The sequence below is a fragment of the Pleurodeles waltl genome, chromosome 11 (genome assembly GCF_031143425.1).
Source record: "Pleurodeles waltl isolate 20211129_DDA chromosome 11, aPleWal1.hap1.20221129, whole genome shotgun sequence".
NCBI classification, from domain to species: Eukaryota; Metazoa; Chordata; class Amphibia; order Caudata; family Salamandridae; genus Pleurodeles; species Pleurodeles waltl.
This window is the reverse complement of record NC_090450.1, coordinates 127,291,784-127,311,928: the sequence shown is the minus strand read 5'-3', so window position 1 is coordinate 127,311,928 and position 20,145 is coordinate 127,291,784. Positions and strand designations below refer to the sequence as shown.

The 20,145-nt window shown below is 42.5% G+C and overlaps 1 protein-coding gene across 3 annotated transcripts in view; it reads right to left on the bottom strand.

Annotated features, from left to right (window-relative positions):
- The window catches only part of IFT80 (intraflagellar transport 80), a 543,739-nt gene that overhangs the window by 459,689 nt on the left and 63,905 nt on the right, over nucleotides 1-20,145 (bottom strand). For all 3 annotated transcript variants that reach the window (XM_069213254.1, XM_069213255.1, XM_069213256.1), the window contains exon 4: nucleotides 11,095-11,205. In XM_069213254.1, coding sequence (XP_069069355.1) covers nucleotides 11,095-11,205 — 111 coding nt within the window. The remainder of the gene's footprint in view (nucleotides 1-11,094; nucleotides 11,206-20,145) is intronic.

The window sequence follows — 20,145 nt, the reverse complement described above, 5'->3', positions numbered from 1 at the left end:
TAGCAGTAAAGTGTATTAAAATGGACAAATGCCTCAACAACACAATGTTTAGTAGCACGTACTCAATGGAAACAACTCAAATTTCAGCCAATGAGGTAGACGTGCTAAGCTCTCCTAGTCCACGTACAGGCCACCACAGCTTATATTTCATAACAAAAATGCGAAAAGTACGTACTATAGTAGTGACACCCTGACCAGAGGGGAGGGAGGGCAGCAGGTGAATACATGAAAGACATCAACGCTGGAAAACTGGAGTTAACGGAAAGTAACTAATTATCTCCCAGCATTGGATCTTTTATATAATCAGCATGCATTAATCAGAATAGTAAGCAGTAGGTACAATTTGAACAGAGTGGAAAGCAGGCTCACCTTTTTAAAATTGGTGGAGTAGAACAGCTTGTCCCACTGCTGAGTCGACTATTAAAGTAACACCGAGGCAGTAAAGGCTGATGAAGGCATGCCTATTTTATCACATGGCTGCACAGCAAATGTCCTGTAAAACAATTCCAGCATGGAGTAAAGCTGTTGATGCCACACTCCGGGTGGAGCGAGCCCTCACTCTTCCCTACAGCAGATGCTGTACTTTGTTGTGATAAAAACTGATGTAGGCAGACAGCCAAAATGTGATGCCTTGTTTGGACAAGAGCTGGTCTCATCCTAGATGGTCGAATAAGACAAATGATAAGAAGGGGGGTTGGGAGCACACTGCCTCACATCCCAGTACAGTGTGACCCTTTGCATCCTGGGAAATGCAGTTCACAATTAGCGATTACTTCAAAATTAGCTGTAGTTTTTCACCAACGTTGGTGCAGATATTGCTGTATATCTCTAGACCTGTTTCTGGATTTACTCCTTCATCAGTAGAGAGTAGAAGTAGTAGAGAGTAAAGAAAATTAACCTGGGGTTGTTATAAATGCTGCCAAATTCCTCTTATGTCACAGTACCACTCACAGGCACACAGGTGCACCTCCACAGCTCGTCAGCTTGCTGGCTCATGGGAGCATTTTAAACAGAAAGGGGGTTGGGAGCGCAATGCCTCACATCCCACCACGGTTTGCCCCTAATGAAATTAGTTTTTTGATCTCTACAGAGGAACATATGTGCCTAGAGATGTAAAGCACTATCTGCACCAACTCTGGTGAAAAACTACAGCTAATATTCAAGTACTCTCAAACTTTGTACTGCATTTACCACAATGCAAGGGGGAAACTGTGCTGTGATGTGAGGCAGTGTGCTCCCATCCCTATTCTAAGACAAATAATTACATTGAAGAACTTAAGTCCCTTGTCAATGCAGAATCTGATGCATCTGCGGACATCCAGCAAGTGTGAGGATCTTTCTTCAGAAGTGGATGGATTAAGAAAGATCGCAGAATTACAGGTTTATTTATGTGAAAATCTGTACGGATTTTAGGCATGAATCTTGGATTGGTCGATAAAAAACACTTTGTTTTTGGTAAAGTGAAGATATGACCTTTCTTGGCTAACTCTAGCAAGTAAGGTAGCACCTGATGAGGCCACACAGAGACTGTATTAAGGCCCTTATCTATACACCAAATGAACAAGTTACATACCTTTGGTAAACACTTTTTCTGGTGGATACAGTAGCTACCTGTGGATTCCTTTCCTTACCAATTCTCCCAATGTGCCAGCATTCAACAGAAATTTTGTCCCTAGCTCTCCACGTCGATGAGTATGTCACAATTGCACGGCTCCGCACGTGACGCCGTCTGACATCATCGGAGCCATGAGAAGTCCTCCCCAGCGTGCTGATGTCAGTTTCACCATTTTTTACCATGCCTTCGAGGCGAACAGGTTAATACCGACACCACAAGCACAATCCGTGCCAACAAAGTAAATATATATATTAAAATAATTCTTTCTACAAAAAAAAATATATACTTAGAAATCAAAATATATATATATATATATATATATATATATATATATACACACACACACACACACACACACACACACACACACACACAATATACATATTATCTATAACCTTAAGAGTACTCTTGGTATGACCAGAAAGGCAACGGGGAGGCGGGTGGAACTGTGAGGAATCCACAGGAAGCTACTGTAACCACCAGAAAAAGTGTTACCAAAGGTAAGTAACTTGTTCTTCTGATGGATACAACTACCTGTGGATTCCTCACCTTATGAATAGAATCCCAAAGAAGTCCCGCACTTGGAGGTGGATGCTCGACTGGTCAAACAAAGAAATCTTGCAAAACAGAACGGGCAAAATGGCCATCCCACCTAACTTCTGAGTCTAAGAAATCATGCTTTGCAAAAGTGTGGAGGGAAGCCCAAATTACTGCCTTGCAAATATTAGCAACCAGCACACCTCTAGCTAAAGCTGAAGTGACAGACTGAGCCCTGGTGGAATGGGCCCTAATGCCCTCAGGGGGACCCTTCTTTGCTAGCGAATAACAAAACTTTATGCAAAGAATGATCCACCATGAAAGAGTGCTCTTGTGGACAGCTTTGCCCACATTTCCAATGAAAAGCTGATCATCAATTCTGAAGTCTCTTGTTCTTTCTTTGTAGAATCTCAGAGCCCTTCTCAGATCCAAGCAATGCAGCCTTTCCTCCTCTTTTGATGGATGGGGAGGAGGGTAAAAGGACGGGAGAGTTACAGACTGTCCCAGATGGAAAGGAGTGACTACTTTAGGAAGGAAAGCCGCCCTGGTTCTCAGCACCACCTTGTCAATATGAAACGTAGTGAAAGGTGGTTTCACACTAAGAGCCTGAAGCTCACTCACATGTCTAGCTGACGTGATGGCTGTTAGAAAAACTGTCTTAAAAACTAAAAGCCTCAATGGGCAAGTATGCATAGGCTCAAAAGGTTAATCCATCAAAAAAAAGTCAAAACTAAATTCAAATCTCACTGAGGCATTCCTAATGGAGAGGGAGGAAACTTGTTAGTTAACCCTTAAGGAACCCGAGAACTATAGGGGACTTAAATAAGGAAGGCTGATCAGGAAGGCAAAGAAAAGTCGACAGAGCCGATAAATTGCCTTTCACTGTTGCAACTGTGCAACCTTTCTGTGCTATGAAGAGCGCAAACTGCTAAATATTAGATAAATGGGCCTTTAAGGGGTCAATTTGTCTCCCTCCACACCAAGTAAAACATTTTGCCCATCTACCCGCATAGACAGTCTTGGTGGAGTGTCGCCTGGCCGATAACATCCACCACTTCTGGAGGGAGAGAAAAAAGAACTAGGATTGCCCCGGTCAATCTCCAGGCATGAAGGTGCAGGCTCTGGAGGTGGAGGTGTAGAACCTGCCCCTGCGACTGCAAGAGGAAGTCTACCCTGTGAGAGAGATGGAACGGAGGGCACAGTGAGAGTTGAAGGAGGTCTGTGGTCTTGGCCAATTCGGGCCTATTAGGATGACTTGTGCCCGATCATCGCGAATCTTCCCTGCTTGTTGATGTACCACATCGCAGTAGTGTTGTCTGTTAAGACCTGTACTGACTGGCCGCAAATGGAGGGAGGAAGGCCTTGAGAGCCAGACGTATCGCTTGCAAATCCAACAGATTGTTTCCAAAGGCCTTTGCTCTCCAGGTCCTCCAGATGAGCTCCCCACCCTAAAGTGGAAGCGTCCGTTATGACTGTGGTCACTGGAGGTGGAAGACAAAACGGCCTTCCTTGGGAGAGGTTGCCATCCACAGTCCACCACTGTAGATCCACCGCAGAGTCGTTATTGACTCTTTGAGATCCCCTTTGTGTTGAAACCACTGCTTGCGGAGGCACCACTGGAGAGCCCTCGTGTGCCAACGTGGGTGAGTGACTAACAGAATGCAGGAAGCGAACAGACTGAGCAGACGCAGGACCTTGAGGATTGGAACAGCTGCTCCCTTTTGAAACATTGGAATCATCGCCTGAATGTCCCGAATCCTCTATGGAGGAGGGTAGGCCCGAATCAATGTTGTGTCCAGTACTGCCCCTATGAACAGGGGGTGCTGAGAGGGCTCTAGGTGACACTTGGGCACGTTCCCCTTAAAGCCAAGGTTGAACAACAACTGGGTTGTCACCTGCAAATGATGCAGCATGAGCTCTGGGGATCAGTCAATCGTCCAGGTAAGGGAATACAGAAATTCCTTTCCTTCTGAGGTCTGCTGCAACCACTGCCATCACCTTCGTGAAGACTCGAGGTGCAGAAGTAAGACCAAATGGAAGGACCACAAACTGGTAGTGTTGCTACCCTACTACGAACAAGAGAAACTGCCTGTGCGACTTCAGAATAGCGATATGAAAAATATGCATCCTGTAAGTCGATAGACACCATCCAGTCTTGCATGTTCAACTCAAGAAGCACCTGTGCTAAGGTCAGCATTTTGAACTTTTCCTACTTGAGGAACCAATTCAAAATCCTCAGATGCAGGATAGGCCTCAACCGACCATCCTTCTTGAGGATCAGGAAATACCTTGAATAACATCCCTGACCCCTTCCCTGCTCCGGAACCAACTCCACTGCACCTTTTAACAAAAGAGAATGCACCTCCAGCTGAAGCAATAGGAAATGGTCTTCTGTGTAAAATGAATGACAGGGAGGGAAAAGGGGAGGAAACTCTCGAAAGGGAAGGGCATAACCTTTTCCTACTAAGTTCAGCACCCAAGAGTCTGATGTAATTAACTCCCACTCGTTGAGAAAATGTAACAGCCTTCCCCCTATGGGTAGAACATGCTGGTAAATGAAGTGAGAACAAGGGTTGCTTTCCTGGCTGGATTCCCCCAGAGTATGAGGATGAAGTGGAAGGCTGCTGTGCGCCTTCTCACACTCTAACCCTCCCACGGCCCCATGGGACCTGTAGAGGGGGTTAGAAGGCTGCAGGACATAGGACTGTTTTCTCCCACGAAAAGATGACCCACAGCCAAACCCTCTGAATGATCTGAAGGACGTAGAAGAAGCCTAAAGGCCCAATGATTTTGCAGTGGCCCTGCTATCCTTAAATCTTTCCTGGGCTGAGTCCACCTTTGCCCCAAAGAGTCTTGCAACATCAAACGGGAGGTCCATCAACGTAGCCTGTACATCAGAGGAAAAACCAGAACCTCTGAGCCATGCATGCCTCCTACTTGCAACAGAAGTCCCCATGGCTCTAGCAACTGAGTCTGCAGTGTCCAGACCTGACTGAATCACCTGCTTTGCTGCCGCCTGACTGTCCTGCAACAGTTCGCTACAATGTTCCTGAACTTCATGCAGCAATTTAGGGACAACTTCCTTTGCCGTATCCATAAGAGCATAGATATATCTCCCCAGTACACATGTCGCATTCAGAGATTTTAAGGCCATGCTTCCAGAGGAGAAGAATTTCTTAGCAGACTCTTCCGTGCGCTTTGACTCCGTATCAGATGGTGTTGTAGGGAATGATCCCAGAACCGACCTTGAAGAACAAGAAGCTTGCACCAACAAGCTCTCTAGTGTTGGGACAAAAACTGCGGACCACCCATAAATGGGGCCTGCTTATATGGTGCCGGCAACCCCAGCATGAAAGCCAACTGACCCGTGGGACCAGCAGGTGCACCAAAGGGGACCATCGCCCTATTAAAAATGCTAAACATAGCATTGAGGAATAAAGAAGGATCTGCTCCCGGAGCTGGGAAGACAGGATTCCCCTTTCAGTGGCTGCCCTGGATCAGGTGCTCAAACTTCAAACGCCTGACCGTGGGAGGATGCAGGAAAAGAATGAGTGTTGGATTTGCATGCGACTCCGAGATCTCGATCACAGTTGGCGCCCGAGATTGCCTCAGGAGACTGGCTGCGGAGTCACGGTGGGGCTAACCTCCCAAGTCGTGCGGTGCTATCTCAGAGACTGCGACCGACCTCCTGCTGTCGGCGTTGCTTCTTACGAGACCTCGAAGATCTGTGTGACGAAGTGTCCTGTGTCCTGGACTTTCACTGACCTCTTTTCTCCTTCTTAGCTTTTGCTAGGAAAAGCTTAGCCTCTCTTTCCTTCAGAGCTTTTGGGTTCATATGTTGGCAGGATGAGTAATCTGCAACACTGTGATCAGAGCTTAAACACCAGAGACAGTGCTTGTGCAGATCTGTCACCAACATGTGGCCTCTGCACTCGTTAGAAGGTTTAAAACCAGATTTCTTTGGTAGAGACATAGTAAAGGTACAAAACAATTCCCTCGATTCAGTTGAAATACAACAGAAAGGTAGAAAAACAGTTGGCGTCGAAGGCATGGAAAAAAGGGAACTGACGTCAGCATGCCAGTGAGGACTTCTTATGGCTCCAATGACGTGAGATGGAGTCGCATGCGGAGCTGTGCAATTGTGACATCCTCGACTTGGAGAGCTAGGGGAAAGGTTTCCGTTGAATGCTGGTGCATTGGGAGAATTCATAAGGTGAGGAATCCACAGATAGTTGGATCCATCAGAAAGAGAGTCTTTTCCCCTTAGCGTTGTATGTCTTAAGTTATGGATGATGCATGTGCCTACCCTAAGAGGTCTCTCCAGACTGAAGGGATAGACAGATGGCAACACTCCATGTGGTCAGGAATCATGCAGCCAGGCTCTGCGACTTGAGGACTTGATAGAGAATCTCTGTTGTGCCTGGAGAGGAGCGCTGGATGATTACTCAAGTGGATTAGTTGGCATGCATACAGTCTGAATAAGTCTCTGTATCAAAACTGATGAAGCCAAGCTGAGGCAATCAAAATCAGGGAACAGTGACCCGACTTTGTCTTACTCAGCACTTGGAGGATAAGAGGAAAAGGAGGAAAGGTGTAAACAAAGACTCTGAACCATATCTTAAAAAAAGACTTGGTCTTAAGGCTGCGACAGATTCTTGTCCTTCAGTGTGGAAAACAGGTCTGTGGGCGGTTGGCCCCACTTTTAAAAGATGTATTCAGCTTGGTGCTGTTTGAGTTCCCACTCAAGGAAATATGATCATGGGGCTGTGTCCATCTGCCTGCTCATTTAGGTATCTTGGATGATGTCTTACTACAATGTCTACCAAGCAGTTGTGCCACTTCTGATACAAAAATGGACCTTGTACCTTCTTGATTAGTGATGTAGTACATGAAGGTCACGTTGTCTGTGTGGATAAAGACAGCCTGTTTTGTTAACCTTGGAAGGAGCGACTGCAAGTCTAGTTTGAGGACCCATAACACCAAGATATATATGTGGAGTTTCTTCTCTGTCTTTAACCGGAGGCCTCTGGTGGACGGCTCCTTCAGGTGTATGCCTCGACCTTGCAGTAAAGTATCTGGAATAAGTATTTGGTTTGTTGGCAGTTGGAACGGAAAACCTGCTTTGAGGTTTAAGGGCAAATTCTACCACAGCAAGGCTTGTTGGGCCGCCTGGTGACTTTCAGTGTGTTGCTCCATGGGCCTGAAGCCTGCTTCCACTGGTTATCAGTCCCCTGCTAACCAGGCCTCATCTGGACCTGCAGAATGAGATGGGAATGAAGCAAGACAACTTGAGACATAAGAGAAATGTGTATATCCTGACAGGCACTGTTTGCTTAGAGCAAAATACCCCTGCTATGGACTTAAGGTTTGTGAACCTCTCTTCCGAGGGAAAAGTCTTTCCCGTAGGAGTATCCAGGATGGTCAGTTATCCAGTATGGGTGTACTTGGAGACCTTGTTTTTCAAAGAAAGCAGTCACTGACACCACACAGTTTGTAGAATATAGATCCTGGAGACCCAGAGAGATAAGGAACTTGCTTTGCTAAAGCATCAAAAGGACTTCTTAGAGGGTTGCCATTTGGAAGGATTTTTTCAGGACTTTGTTCAAAGTCCAGTATTGGCCTCCAGTAGCCTGTTTTTTTTCTTGGCCAGGATAAATACGGAGTAGACTTCTTGATTCTTCTGGTTATTTTGGAGCTTTTCTATTGCCTGTTAAAAGAGGAGGAACATTTCTTGCTATAGCTCCTGTTACGGTAATGGTTTCTGGGTGGAAGGTTTTGGAATAAATTCCAGATTGTGGCATAGACTGTAGGCTGCGTCTAACACTTGCTCCTGGCCACAGACATAAGATTTCAATTATGAATCCAGTATATTCACTGAGAGGTGCATTGAAGCCTTCAGTGGTGAATAAAGAAAAGTTAAAGGCTGAAAAGAGATTCCTGTTGTTGATGTGTTGTCGCCTGCGGTAGATGCATTGTCGCCATCAAGTGGGTTGACATCGACATAGGTGATGGTCTTCACAGAGATTGTGATCACGTGCCCATTGACGGGATGCTTGTCAATGACACCGCCTTTCTCATCAAAGATGCAGCTTTGGTTGTAGTGGCAAGTATAACTGGATGCCTGTTTTTTTGCATATTTTGTATGCAGGTCATTCCTTACTCTTTTTTCTCATTAGGGTTTTGTCTGATATTAGGAAGAGTTGGCTGTGGATGCTTTTGAACTGTATTCCAGATAAGGAATTTCCATAAGTTTCATGTTCCAATGAATCAGCCCCAGAGTAGTTCGTATCTCCTTCAGCAAAGTGACATTTCTTTTCAACAAAGTAAAGTGAAAACCTCCTTTCTCTGTCCTTAAATGTTTTTGAATGTGTTGCAGCAAGATGCTTTATGAGGTGAAAAATCTCCCAAATCTCCTAAAAACAATACACAGTTTGATGAGAACGGGAAGATAGGTCAGGGTGCATTTAAGGGAGGGTGAACTAATGATTAAGGAGTAACCAACTTAAAGTTAAACACCAGTTTAAACAAGCTCTAATAAAGGAGTCTCTTGCCACAACATGCAGTAGAAATCTGAGCAATGGTGATCGCTACAGGGACTAGGAGAACTCAGCACTTCCACTCTATTGGCTGAATTTCAGAACATTCTACTAAACAAACGCTGTTGATAAAGCCTATTATCATTTTAACACTGTTCTATGCTATTTAAAGTTACTGTGGCTTCCAAATTTGACATAGGGGGAGGATTCAGGCATGTGAATATATGAAGGAACCACTGCTAGGAATAAATAGACTGTGCTGTTAGAAACAGAGAAAAATCTAACCCTCGCAGATGGCAGAGATTAAATCATTTACAAATAATTGGTGTGTTTCTTTCACATTTGAGTGTGTTATTTAATATGGTTTTTTTTTAATTCAAGTTCAGGAAGTGTTGCAAACCTGTCTGAAAGAAGAACTACTCTCTAATGTTTTGTTAATCCCAAATAGTGAAACAAAGTGAAGAGAAACTAAGCATCGTAGAGCAGTGGTTCTCAACCTGTGGTCCAGGGACCTGTAAGAGCCCGTGACTCCTACCAAAGGGGCCCGCAGCTGCTTAAAAATGAAATAATATTAACAGACTAATGAACTGTATATAAAAAAAAGAAGTAAAATGTAAACTTGAACATTTAAAAATGTTATGTAAGTGTGAAGGAATTTGAAATTCAAGGCTAAAAATGAAGTTGGTATCCTCGGATTGATTTGTGGGAGTAGTGCAAGTCCACCAAACATAATATAATCTTCATAATGGGTGGCCTCAATTGAATTTAGAAAAGCTCAAACTTTCCCATCAAACTTAAAGGTTCGATTTTTTACATATGTTTGTGAATTAAATACAGTATTTAATTTTTTGGCTCTTGCTTGATCAATGCTCATGTCTGTTTTTTTGTGTATTGTTTTGTGTAGGGTCCCCAGCTTCCTGTGGTGACTGAGGGAGTCCCCAGGTTACAATGATGATTCAGTGGGGGTCCCCAGATTCCAGTAATGACTAAGTGGGGGTCTATTGAAATCAAAAAGTTAAGAACTACTGCCCTAGAACAAGTAAAATGTTTTGGAACCCACTGCAGTCAATGTAACTGTAACAGTACAATTAGATTCAACTATGGAAAAAACAGACTTGGGCCTAAGGCAGGAAAACAATTTTGGTAGGCACTTAATGAAACATCAGCTAGTTAATGACAAAAGGAATTCTAAGTGTATGAAGCTGGCCTTATGCATGTTGGATACCTATGGAGTTAGCACCTTATATCAGGTCCAGGCAACCCTTATTAGTAAGTGTTACAGTGTCTAGGAAGCTAGGGTTGGGAGAGTATGGAACCCCCAAAGAGGCGAGTTTCAAGACGACCTCCAGCGACCAGGAGAGCAGAGGTATGTTACCTTGTCATCTCATAGGCTAACATGGGGACTTAGAATTGGAACAATGCAAGAACAAGACCACGCCGGTGGAACCCAACGGTGGATTCCGGAGGAAGAGGCAGGCTGGAGGCAAAGCCCACCCTTCTGTGGGTGAAGATGCGGGACTATGGCAGGGCTCGAAAAATCTACTCGACCACTCCCTATGGCGAGTTTTAGTTTATGAGGTCGAGCTATTTTTAGATTCCACTCGACCCACCCTACTGGCAAGATAAAGAAGATGTGTTCTGTTCAGTCAGAAACTGAATTAGCAATTAAGATGCCTTTAAATCTTACTCTTGCCACATTTGCTGTGTGTTCAGAGACAGAGGTCAAAAGTCAGTGTGTCTTCCTGCAATCAAATACTTTCCTCGTGACTGCAGAGTTCCAGGACTTTATAAGGTGAACTTTCTGACCTATGTGAAATGAAAGGCTTTTGGTATCAGGTTTTTCCTAACACACAACCTTTATACAACTAAGACAACTTTACAAACATTTCAAAATATATTTCAGTAACTGTGAAAGACACAACAGGCAAAACGTAGGGGAAACCATGCCAAAAAGAGTGAATTTCCTACACTAAGGCAGGGCTATTCTATAAAACAAAATCTCATTATAGAAATATATTTATGCACACAGACTCAAAATAGATAACAGACCCAGACAGCAGGATACAATGGGGCAGTAAACACCTTACTTATACATGGGCATGCTTGATTTCTACAATGAGTTCTCGAAGGCTCAATGATCACGTTGAAGAAGTTGAAAAATTTTCTAAGAATTGTCCCTCATTTTGAAAAGGTTATTATTATTATTTTTTTTAAACAGTATTCCTCCATATACAAATCTAGTTTAGGAGTAATCAAGGTGAGAACTAAAAAAGAAAGAGGTGGATGTTAACCTCTCAACATTCCAGTACGCCTAACAGGTTTAACTATGCACTGTTTAGTCAAAATTCAAAAAACAAAAGTGCAACATTTTTTCCAACAAAATAAACCATCTCATGTTTATCATACCTGTAACCAGAGCAGTTCCTTCATAATTCCATCTTCCTGCAAGAACAGCTCCAGAATGAGCTTCTACACTTTTTTCAACTCTTCCTAATTTGGAGATCAAATGGAACTTGCCTAAAAGATAGATTATTGAAAAAAAGTCATATGCTAAAGGTCAGAAAAAAACAATGATATAATACAATACTATAACTTTTGATCATAGTAGTGTAAATATTTGGTTGTGTGTAGCATGCTCCCTTACTCCCTTCAACCCCCTGCACAGATTACAGACATTGTTAAAAGTAATGAGGTGTGAAGAACTCGAAAACCTAAACAATACAAAATAGACAAAGCAATCAGAAGAGCTAGTAACAATAATAAGTGGACTGCATCTACTGCAGATATTAATTTGTTACCTGAGTTTCACGTGTTTGGTACCCACTAGATACACTCAACCTTTCAGTTTTGTGGTTAATAAATACTATTGAGTGGGATAAAAAAAATATGGGAAGCGGTGTAAATAGAGATTGTGATAATACAAGTGTGCGGAATTCATATAGCCAGATGCCCAGGACATAATGTTTGGGGTCAGGGACAACAAGTTGCCATGTTAATTTTGTCCTTGGGACAAGTAGGTCCAAGCTCCTGCAGCTCAACCCCTTTAGCTTATGGATAAGGGAATGGCATTATCTGCAGTTTAGGTAGTACTTGTGTTTATATGTTAATGCTGTTCAAACTTGTATAGTTGTTGTTCATTAACACAAAGCCTTTATTATTAGGATGAGCACACTAAGGAAATGTTGTATGCTCGGACTGCACTACTGACAGTGGTTCCTGCATAAAAATGTGTACACACGTTTGCAAAGTTTACCATTATGAGGCTATGTATAATGCTCCAAAAATGCCCTATCACACAGTGCAGCAGGGTGAGTTGCTGTGCTGTCAATGCTTGGCTCATTTTTACATGTTTTTTGTAAACCTTTATTGTAGGTGTGGTTGAGCCCTCACCATTATAACACACATTGGCCAAAAAATATTTTTTATTCTCAAAAAGGTCACATTAATACAGTGGTCACAGGCACTGATCAAAACTACTTTGTGTGCTGATATGTTCCTTGTGAAAGAGCAGAATGCTGCCATTCACAGTAAAGCCAGAAGACAGAGGAGAGAGAATTTAATAGAAACAAAAGGCCTTGGTTAACGCCTAACCTAATTAGGGACCCAATTCTTAAAGAACGTCACAACAGTCCACCTATGGTATATGTCCTTGCATAAGTGCAGATTAACAGCTTTCATGAATTCACAAGAAGTAGGCCAGGGAATCGTACTCCTTGAAAATATTTGTGTACTGCATTTTAGCACAAGCAAATACACAATGTTCAGATTTGCTCATATGAAAATTTGTTGAGCATTTACAAGTTCACTTTCCCTCCAACCACTTTTTCCTCCCCAACCCTGGAAGAAATTTTACTTTAGCCCTTTTCAGGAGTAAATGTCCAACCATTTACAGTATGGGAGAAGATTAGAGAACTGGTGAAAACCTCTAAAATGTGTATGTTACTAGGTTTGCACATACTCAAAAGGGCATTCCAATCCTAGAATTATTGCTTACCACTACTTTGAGTCCCAGTCTGTACACCTGCAGAAAGGCAGCAAAGTAAGGAGCATATTTATGAAAGAGTTGCTTTGCCCTTGCGCCACGCTATGAGGTGCAAGAGTGATGCAACTCTTAAGTTGTATTTATCAAGCCATGCAATGCCACCTTTTGTGGCCTTGCCCGTTTTGATAAATCCAGAGTACCGCAGCCCAAATCGCTGTGTTGCATTACTCTGCCCTGGAAAGGCATTCCATGGATGGAACGTGGGTGTTCGCATGCATCCACCCATGTTTCTGGCGCATTTCCATATTTACCATTACTCGTAGACTTGGGAATGTGTCAAAACCTTACACCTGCCCAGGTAATGTGTAACACGGACAAATATAATAATTTCTCATTTTTATTTACATTTTCTATGTGTGCTGCAGAGAGGAAAATGCCTCTCATAATTATTTTTGTGCAGGAAGGTACTCCTTCTTGCACCAAAGCAATCCTACTTACAACACAGGCACCCTTTCACCGTGGTCCAAATGTGTCTGCATTGGCGCTAGGCAGCACATTGTACGCCAGCACTGGGAAGACAGGAATGCGCCATACAATTCTAAGTACGGCGTATTCCTGCGCTTTCCCTATCCCGCAGTGCAGCAGGGTGACTTGCTTTGCTGCACTGCATGCTTTCTTAGATGCCACTAAGGGAATTGATAGTATTGAAACCCTTCTATATTATGAGCCCTGGCATAATTGGAGAAGCTATTATCAGAGCTCTTACATAACAAGATTACAGCCATAATTTATCGCTGCACAAAGTGGCACCTAGAGGAGAAGTGGATTCTTTTTAACAGGACAAGTACATTTGTAAAGCAACCTGTCTCACAAACAAGTAGATATTTTATTGAATTCCACACCCGTTATAATCTCGAATATTGCTCCCTAGCTTTCCCCATTGGATGGAACTTGTCTCTGTACTACAGGCAAGACTTGGAAAATTTTCCAAAACAATGCTGTTAATTTACAAATATTCTATAGAGTCCCCTGACTGAGCCTTTAGCAGCACCAAGTGCAGACCACTCCGGTTCATCACAAGCTGTGACAGAGAGAAAGCAAGACTGAGTACCAAAAGTATTGCAAACATAATCTTTACTTACTCTTTTATCTTGCTCTCCCACCTCCCAAATGTTTTGGAACCAAATACACAACCCAAATGCTGAAAAGGGAATGCAGCATTTCCAAAAACAGGCAATTCCCAAACAACAACCTGGACTTTAGCACAGGTTAAACGCTGTCACCTTTAGGAAAGTGGGATTCAGTACAGTGTACAGTATCCAAATCAACATTCCCGGTCATTACTGGTGAGAAAGCACCCAGCCTCATTCCAGGGCATTCTACCTTCTGCCCAGATGTGAAACCCTGGGTGTAGATGCTAGACAGTACCTCCAAGAAGGAGAACACCAAACCGCAAAGGTTGGGTCCTGTGGCGCAGCATGTTCTTTTCAGAAGTGACACTGTCAAAACAGCATTGAAAAACACTGCTATCCAGCTGACAAAGAGGCAAGAGGAATAGCGTTGCTCAGGCCCCTTTTCCAACTACACCACAGGTAAATGGGTCCCTAGTCAAATTCCTGGCAAATGTAAATGGACCATCCTTTGGAAAGCAGAATGTGTTTTGGGAGGTTCTTATACAGTAAGCAACAATCTTCTGGAGAAGGACATGAAGGATAAGTATTGTAACAAGGAAATTATAAGGGGACTAGTAAAAAAAGGTTTGTAGAGCATGTTACAGAAAGTCAATTAGTTACTCAAAAGGTAACATCCTAGAAACTTTCACAGCCACAACAAACCCCTCTTTGTGGTCGAAATACACATTTTATCTGACAAGGATTTTTTTTTAACTGTTCTTCTGGACTAAATAAATACCCCGGCAGAAATAATTAAATCTATTTCAGTTCTGGCCTTACTAATTGGACTCTCATCATTTCAAGAGTACTTTCACCTATTCTGGGCAACAGTATCTTTCTTTTCCTTTATCTCTGCCTAAGTTTGGTCAGGCTCCAACAGTGCTTATCATGAATATACAAGTTCTTAGAGTTGTTGTAACTACAGTCCACAAGCACATTAGAAATGCTGTGCATTTGCTTTCTTCTCAGATCACAGTGCAACCTCCGGTGAGTAGGCCTGCTGCCCATTTCACAGTATATTCTACAAACTAGGAGATTTTGCAACCTACCCATACCTCAGTCAAAAAAGTCACTAAGGTAGTGATGCAGAGGATTTTTCAGATGTTTGAGTGAATTAGAAACTCCCTTGAAAGACACTTCCTGTTGTATTGACAGACCCTTCTGCAATTCTTGATATGAATAGGCTGGATGTTCCTTCAGTGTCAGTTTCTTCATCTTATGTAGAAGACAATAGTGATCCTTCGCCTCCTTTAAAGTAGTAGGCAGATACTAACCACTGGCACAGACTCTCCACACAGAGTGAACAAGATGCTTTACATCTTATTAAGCAGTAAAATACAGACTTAAAAGGGCACAAAGGTTCTACATTAACTGCTACCAGAAGCCAGCTTCTTCATGCCTGTTTTTCAGTTTGACATTGTGAAATCCAGCTGGATTATTTCTTGGCATGGAGTCCTTACTTTTGGAAAAAATCTACTATTGTTTGGACTAAGCCAAGTTTTGAGTCTTCTATCTTACGACTTTCGATTCTAAGCACTGAATCTAAAACATGAGACAGACAGACTAAGGGGGAATCTTTAGCATAGTTGGGGATTGTCAATACTGCCTTTGGAAAAAGAGAAGGGTTTGATTTCTCTTCCATCTTAGGTATTTGACGGAAAAGCAACAAATTTGAGAACAACGGTGAAAAGGTGAATCATAATTCTAGAATTGCCTCCAGACAGATTAATTTGCCCCTTTTGTGTTCTGTTATCTTGTTATCTTATAATTTGGAAAACTGGGGACGTTTCACTAAGTGTAGAATGTTCTGCATGTAATGTGGCTAAAAAGGTTTTTGTTCTGGTTCTCAGAAAGCAGATACAGATGAATGTGTATCTAGAGAATACAAAAGTCAGAGTCAATAACAGATTAGTCTCTTTATGCAAACATCCCTAGGTTTGCACATGTTTTTTTATCAAGAAATGCAAGACAATGGGATGTGTCCACTCTTTGACAGGAAAAATGTCAGAACCTACAAGGCACAGTTGTTTTCAGCCTTACAAGCCTGTAACAGCTGTTTTGGATTCTGTCATAGTTAGATTCTTGGGAGAGAAAAGGTGGACTTCCTATTATGGGTTCAAGCGATAGTGACATATGAAAAGGGAGGGGAGTGCACACAGACATGAGGAGACCCACCCATGCACACAGATCTAAAATGTCCACACAGCCAACCCATCACCACTTTCAGCACTGACAATATTCCTTTGCACAAGATTCTTCAAGTGCCACCTGTCAGCATAAGCAATTTTCAAAAATTTGGGAAACAGGGGAATAGGACAACATAGAAAAAGTGGATCGAGTCATCACTCTAAATTATTACATTTAAACTCACTTACTGCCCCAAAATTTGGACTCAATATTTCTTGGCTAAGCAAGCAAATGTTATAAATCATTTCAAAAGGAAAATAATGTGCTGTGCCTACTGTGGGATTAAGAGCATCTCACAATTAGGATTAGCATAATGCCATAGCAATGAGAAGCCAAAATTAGCAGCATTGATAGTCCTATTATAATATAACATAAGGCTATCATTTTCATTATTTGAAATGTCAGCTTCAGCATACCATTGCAATGTCTAGCGCTTAGTTTAGTGCATACAATTCTGATGTAGCTCTGATTGTGCGATTATCACTTATATATTATTATTGGATATAGCTATGTTTATTCTTTTTACCGTACTTAAGATGTAGTACCTCTCCTTGCACTTTTTGCTAAATGCAAATTATTGGTTCCATAGCATGGCTGAGAAGGAAGGTTTTTAATATTTGCTAAAATATCATTATGTTAGCTTTACCTTTAAGGTACATTGGTAGTTGATCCCACCTATGATTTGATTCTAATGCCTAGAGTTGATACACCATGTGTTTGTGTCTAAATTTGGGGATATAAGTAAGTCCTTGATTAGTAGGTCTTGCCTAATTACCATGGTTTTCTACGAACCCGTGTCGGATCCTTGAGTACTTTTATAAGCTGCTGTTAGTGTCTTGAATTTGACCCCTTTATGATTAGTTGATAAGTTTAGCAGACTCAAAAGGGTGGTTTTTAAAGGGGTGCAAGTATACTTCCAGCTTTTTTCTTTTGATTTTTCTGCAGACTCCCTTGTGTATATATAATTACCACATGTTCCTGTGATAGCTTAGTCCATCCCTTGTATAGGGTGAGCAGTGTACGTGAATGGTGAACAACCACTTTGATCACTGGAATATTCAATACATCAACAAATATTCAGACCTTTACTCTTTGTTTTTATAAAATATGTATACGCCCCTTTTTAAATCACACCCTCCATTCTTACTCTGCAGGATGGTCAGCTGCAGCTGTGTCTAAACAACTTCTGGAAATGTCATGAAATCAACAATACAAATTAACAAACCCTTAGTTTCAGCTAGACCTTAGGAGTAACCACCACTCAAGCACTAGATGCAGCAGCAGGGTGGTCAATTTGAGCAGTCTAAAGAATATGCCAGATACTCCTAAGAATAACAGTGTATATAGGAAAGTAATGCTAAGGTAAGAATATATATAATATTTTTGATGAATTGAAGGGGTGAGGGGCTTAGGGAATAATAGGTGAGGCCACACAGTTCCGGCAATCCAATGGTGTCTACCCTTGTACTTTCCGTAGGGGCTCCCAAGAACCAAGGACTCCATAGACATTATTCCACAAAAAACACAAATAAACTTGCCTCAGCCATGACTTCCCTGAGATGTTCCAGAAGGCTGCAGTCATCCCACTGCGTTCATACAGACAGGAGGCCTCGTTCATCCGTGCAAGATTACAGGAGTGTCACTTGGTGTGAAACTACCACTTTATATAAAGAAATTGTATCCTACCAGGGAAGGTCACCTAGAAGTGGTGCTCTTAAGGTGGGCTGAAAATGCATCAGATCAATAGAAGGCTGTGCGTGACTCTGTGGTATGGGCTCCTCGCTACAGTTCCCATTAAAGGAAGTTAAGTAAATGGTAAAAAAAAAAGGTGATCCTGTTATTGTTTTCTGGCACAGACTGGAACAATGTCTGCTTGTAAACAAGATTTCTGCCGAGCAGTCTGACCCCGTGATGGTGGTTGCCGTGAAAAAGGTCAGTTCTGGGATACCATGTCCAGTTGCCCATAGAGCTAAAAGCTGAAGCTAAAAAGGGACACTCAACAAGAGAATATTATGCAAGTACAACACAGATAGGTAATCTAAGACTTGATTTCTGTTTTGCTTTCAACCATATTTAAATACAAAATGTATAACAAAGTAATTTTTCAAGCTATCTTGGTGTCATCCAGGTCATTCATAAACAGAAACCTTCAAGAACAGTTCTGTGTTGCTGAATAGGAAAACCAAACGTACTGAAATGAACAACTGGTTGCAGCGTGGGCCTATTTCTCACATTTTGCTTATCTTTTTGAGTGTGAACATTGAGAGCAAAATATCAGTTTGTTAGTGTTAGAAATATGCTGTAGAGGCAGCTTTTTTCAACAGGCACATTGCAAAGCACGGTCCTATCGTTTCCTAGAATTTCATTAGCTGATTTTAGAGACAAAGGGGCTCATTATGAACACACCGGGAAACCCCGCCATGTTCATGCTGGCGGTCTTTTCATAGACCGCCAGCCCCCTTGAGACTCCGCCGGCCACATTACAAACATTCTGCCGGGCAGGCGGGCGGAAACAGTGTTTTCACCCGCCGGCCAAGCAGAATGCAGGGCTGGGACGCTGCTGACGGCTCTACATGGACCAGTCTTCAATGCCTCAGTGCAGCTGGTGCAGCGGTACCCGTCGTGCAGATCAGGGCACTGCACGGAGGCCCCTGCACTGCCCATGACAACTGCATGGGCACTGCAGGGGCCCCGGAGCTCCTCTTCCACCAGGGAAAGGCTGGGGGAAACCGGGTTCGTTATCCGGAGGGCGGTGCGGATTGCAGCGCTGCCCTGTCGGATAATGATATCCGCCATCACCAAGCTGCCTGTCAGTGGCGGAGCGCCGCCACAGGCGGCTCTCCCTGTGATTATGATATGGCGGTTCAGACCACCATGCTGGTGGCGGTCTTTTCCACCACCGCCAGCATGGCAGTCTGGGTTCATAATGAGCCCCCAAGTCTAATTGTCCCTATAAATGATCCCACATATCGCAATGAGATTGGGAGGAGAGACAAATGTAAGGTAATAGGTTTACATGACAGAGGTTAGTAAGACAGATGAGATGAAGTAACATGTAGATGCCATTATGGATAAAGAACAATATTAATTTAGGATATTATTACAGCTGTTTTAAGCTGCATGTCTTTGGGACACATAGTTATGTTCAAAACTGTTCAAAATATATCTACAATGTTGTCTCTTGTGCAAAAATATTCCTCATTATGTATCTCGAATACAAAGAAATTATTTTACAATTATGATTCTAACGACACTGTAATCATTCTATAAGCGCCACAAATAGACACTGCAAAATTCACAGATTTGCTAAAGAATTATGAGTATTCCTACCATGTATAATTCTATACAATCGGACTGTGTTTGGAGTGTTCCTTTAGATTTTAATTTGAACAAATATGTATCATGTTGTTTTTACTCCTCCCACATGCACTAATTTACTAGAAGGAGTGGAGAGTGATCCTGTTGCCTGTTATCAATGATGCCACTCTGTCAAACGCCCGTTACTGATAGGACCTGTTCTGTCACCTACACAGGTTAAGTCTTCAGGGAACACACAGACTAAAGTCCTGTCCATACACAGGATAGAATACATTCATATTTGCTCCTCGATGTGGGAAGAAGGCATGCAGGAGTTCATTCTGTACTGCTACACCATACTGCTCAGCTAAGAAATCATTGGCAGTCTCTCCCTAATAGTTGACTTGCTAAAAGGTTCCATTGGCATCGGCATTTGATTTGAAGTATCAACAAACAAAGCACTGATGGGGGCGTTCAAGTTCCTTGGCTCCTAAATACGAAAAGGTATGTCTTTTGTCACTACAAGTGCAAATCACATTTACTGGCACTCATAACTGGTAGGCAATCTAGAACAATTAGGTCATCAAGTGTTTGCAGATCCCCAGGAAATTGTCTTCAATTCACCAAAAAATGAGAATTAAGTTCCAGAGAGCTACACTAGGAGTATGGAGGGATTTCCTGTCAAGCTAGTCGCATTTAGCCGACTGGAGGGCTAACCAGAGGCATACGCCAAATTGGAAGTCAACTCTAACCATGACACAACATCACAAGCAAGTTTACATTGTACATTTTTCTAAATAAAACGGAAGTTTATCTTGC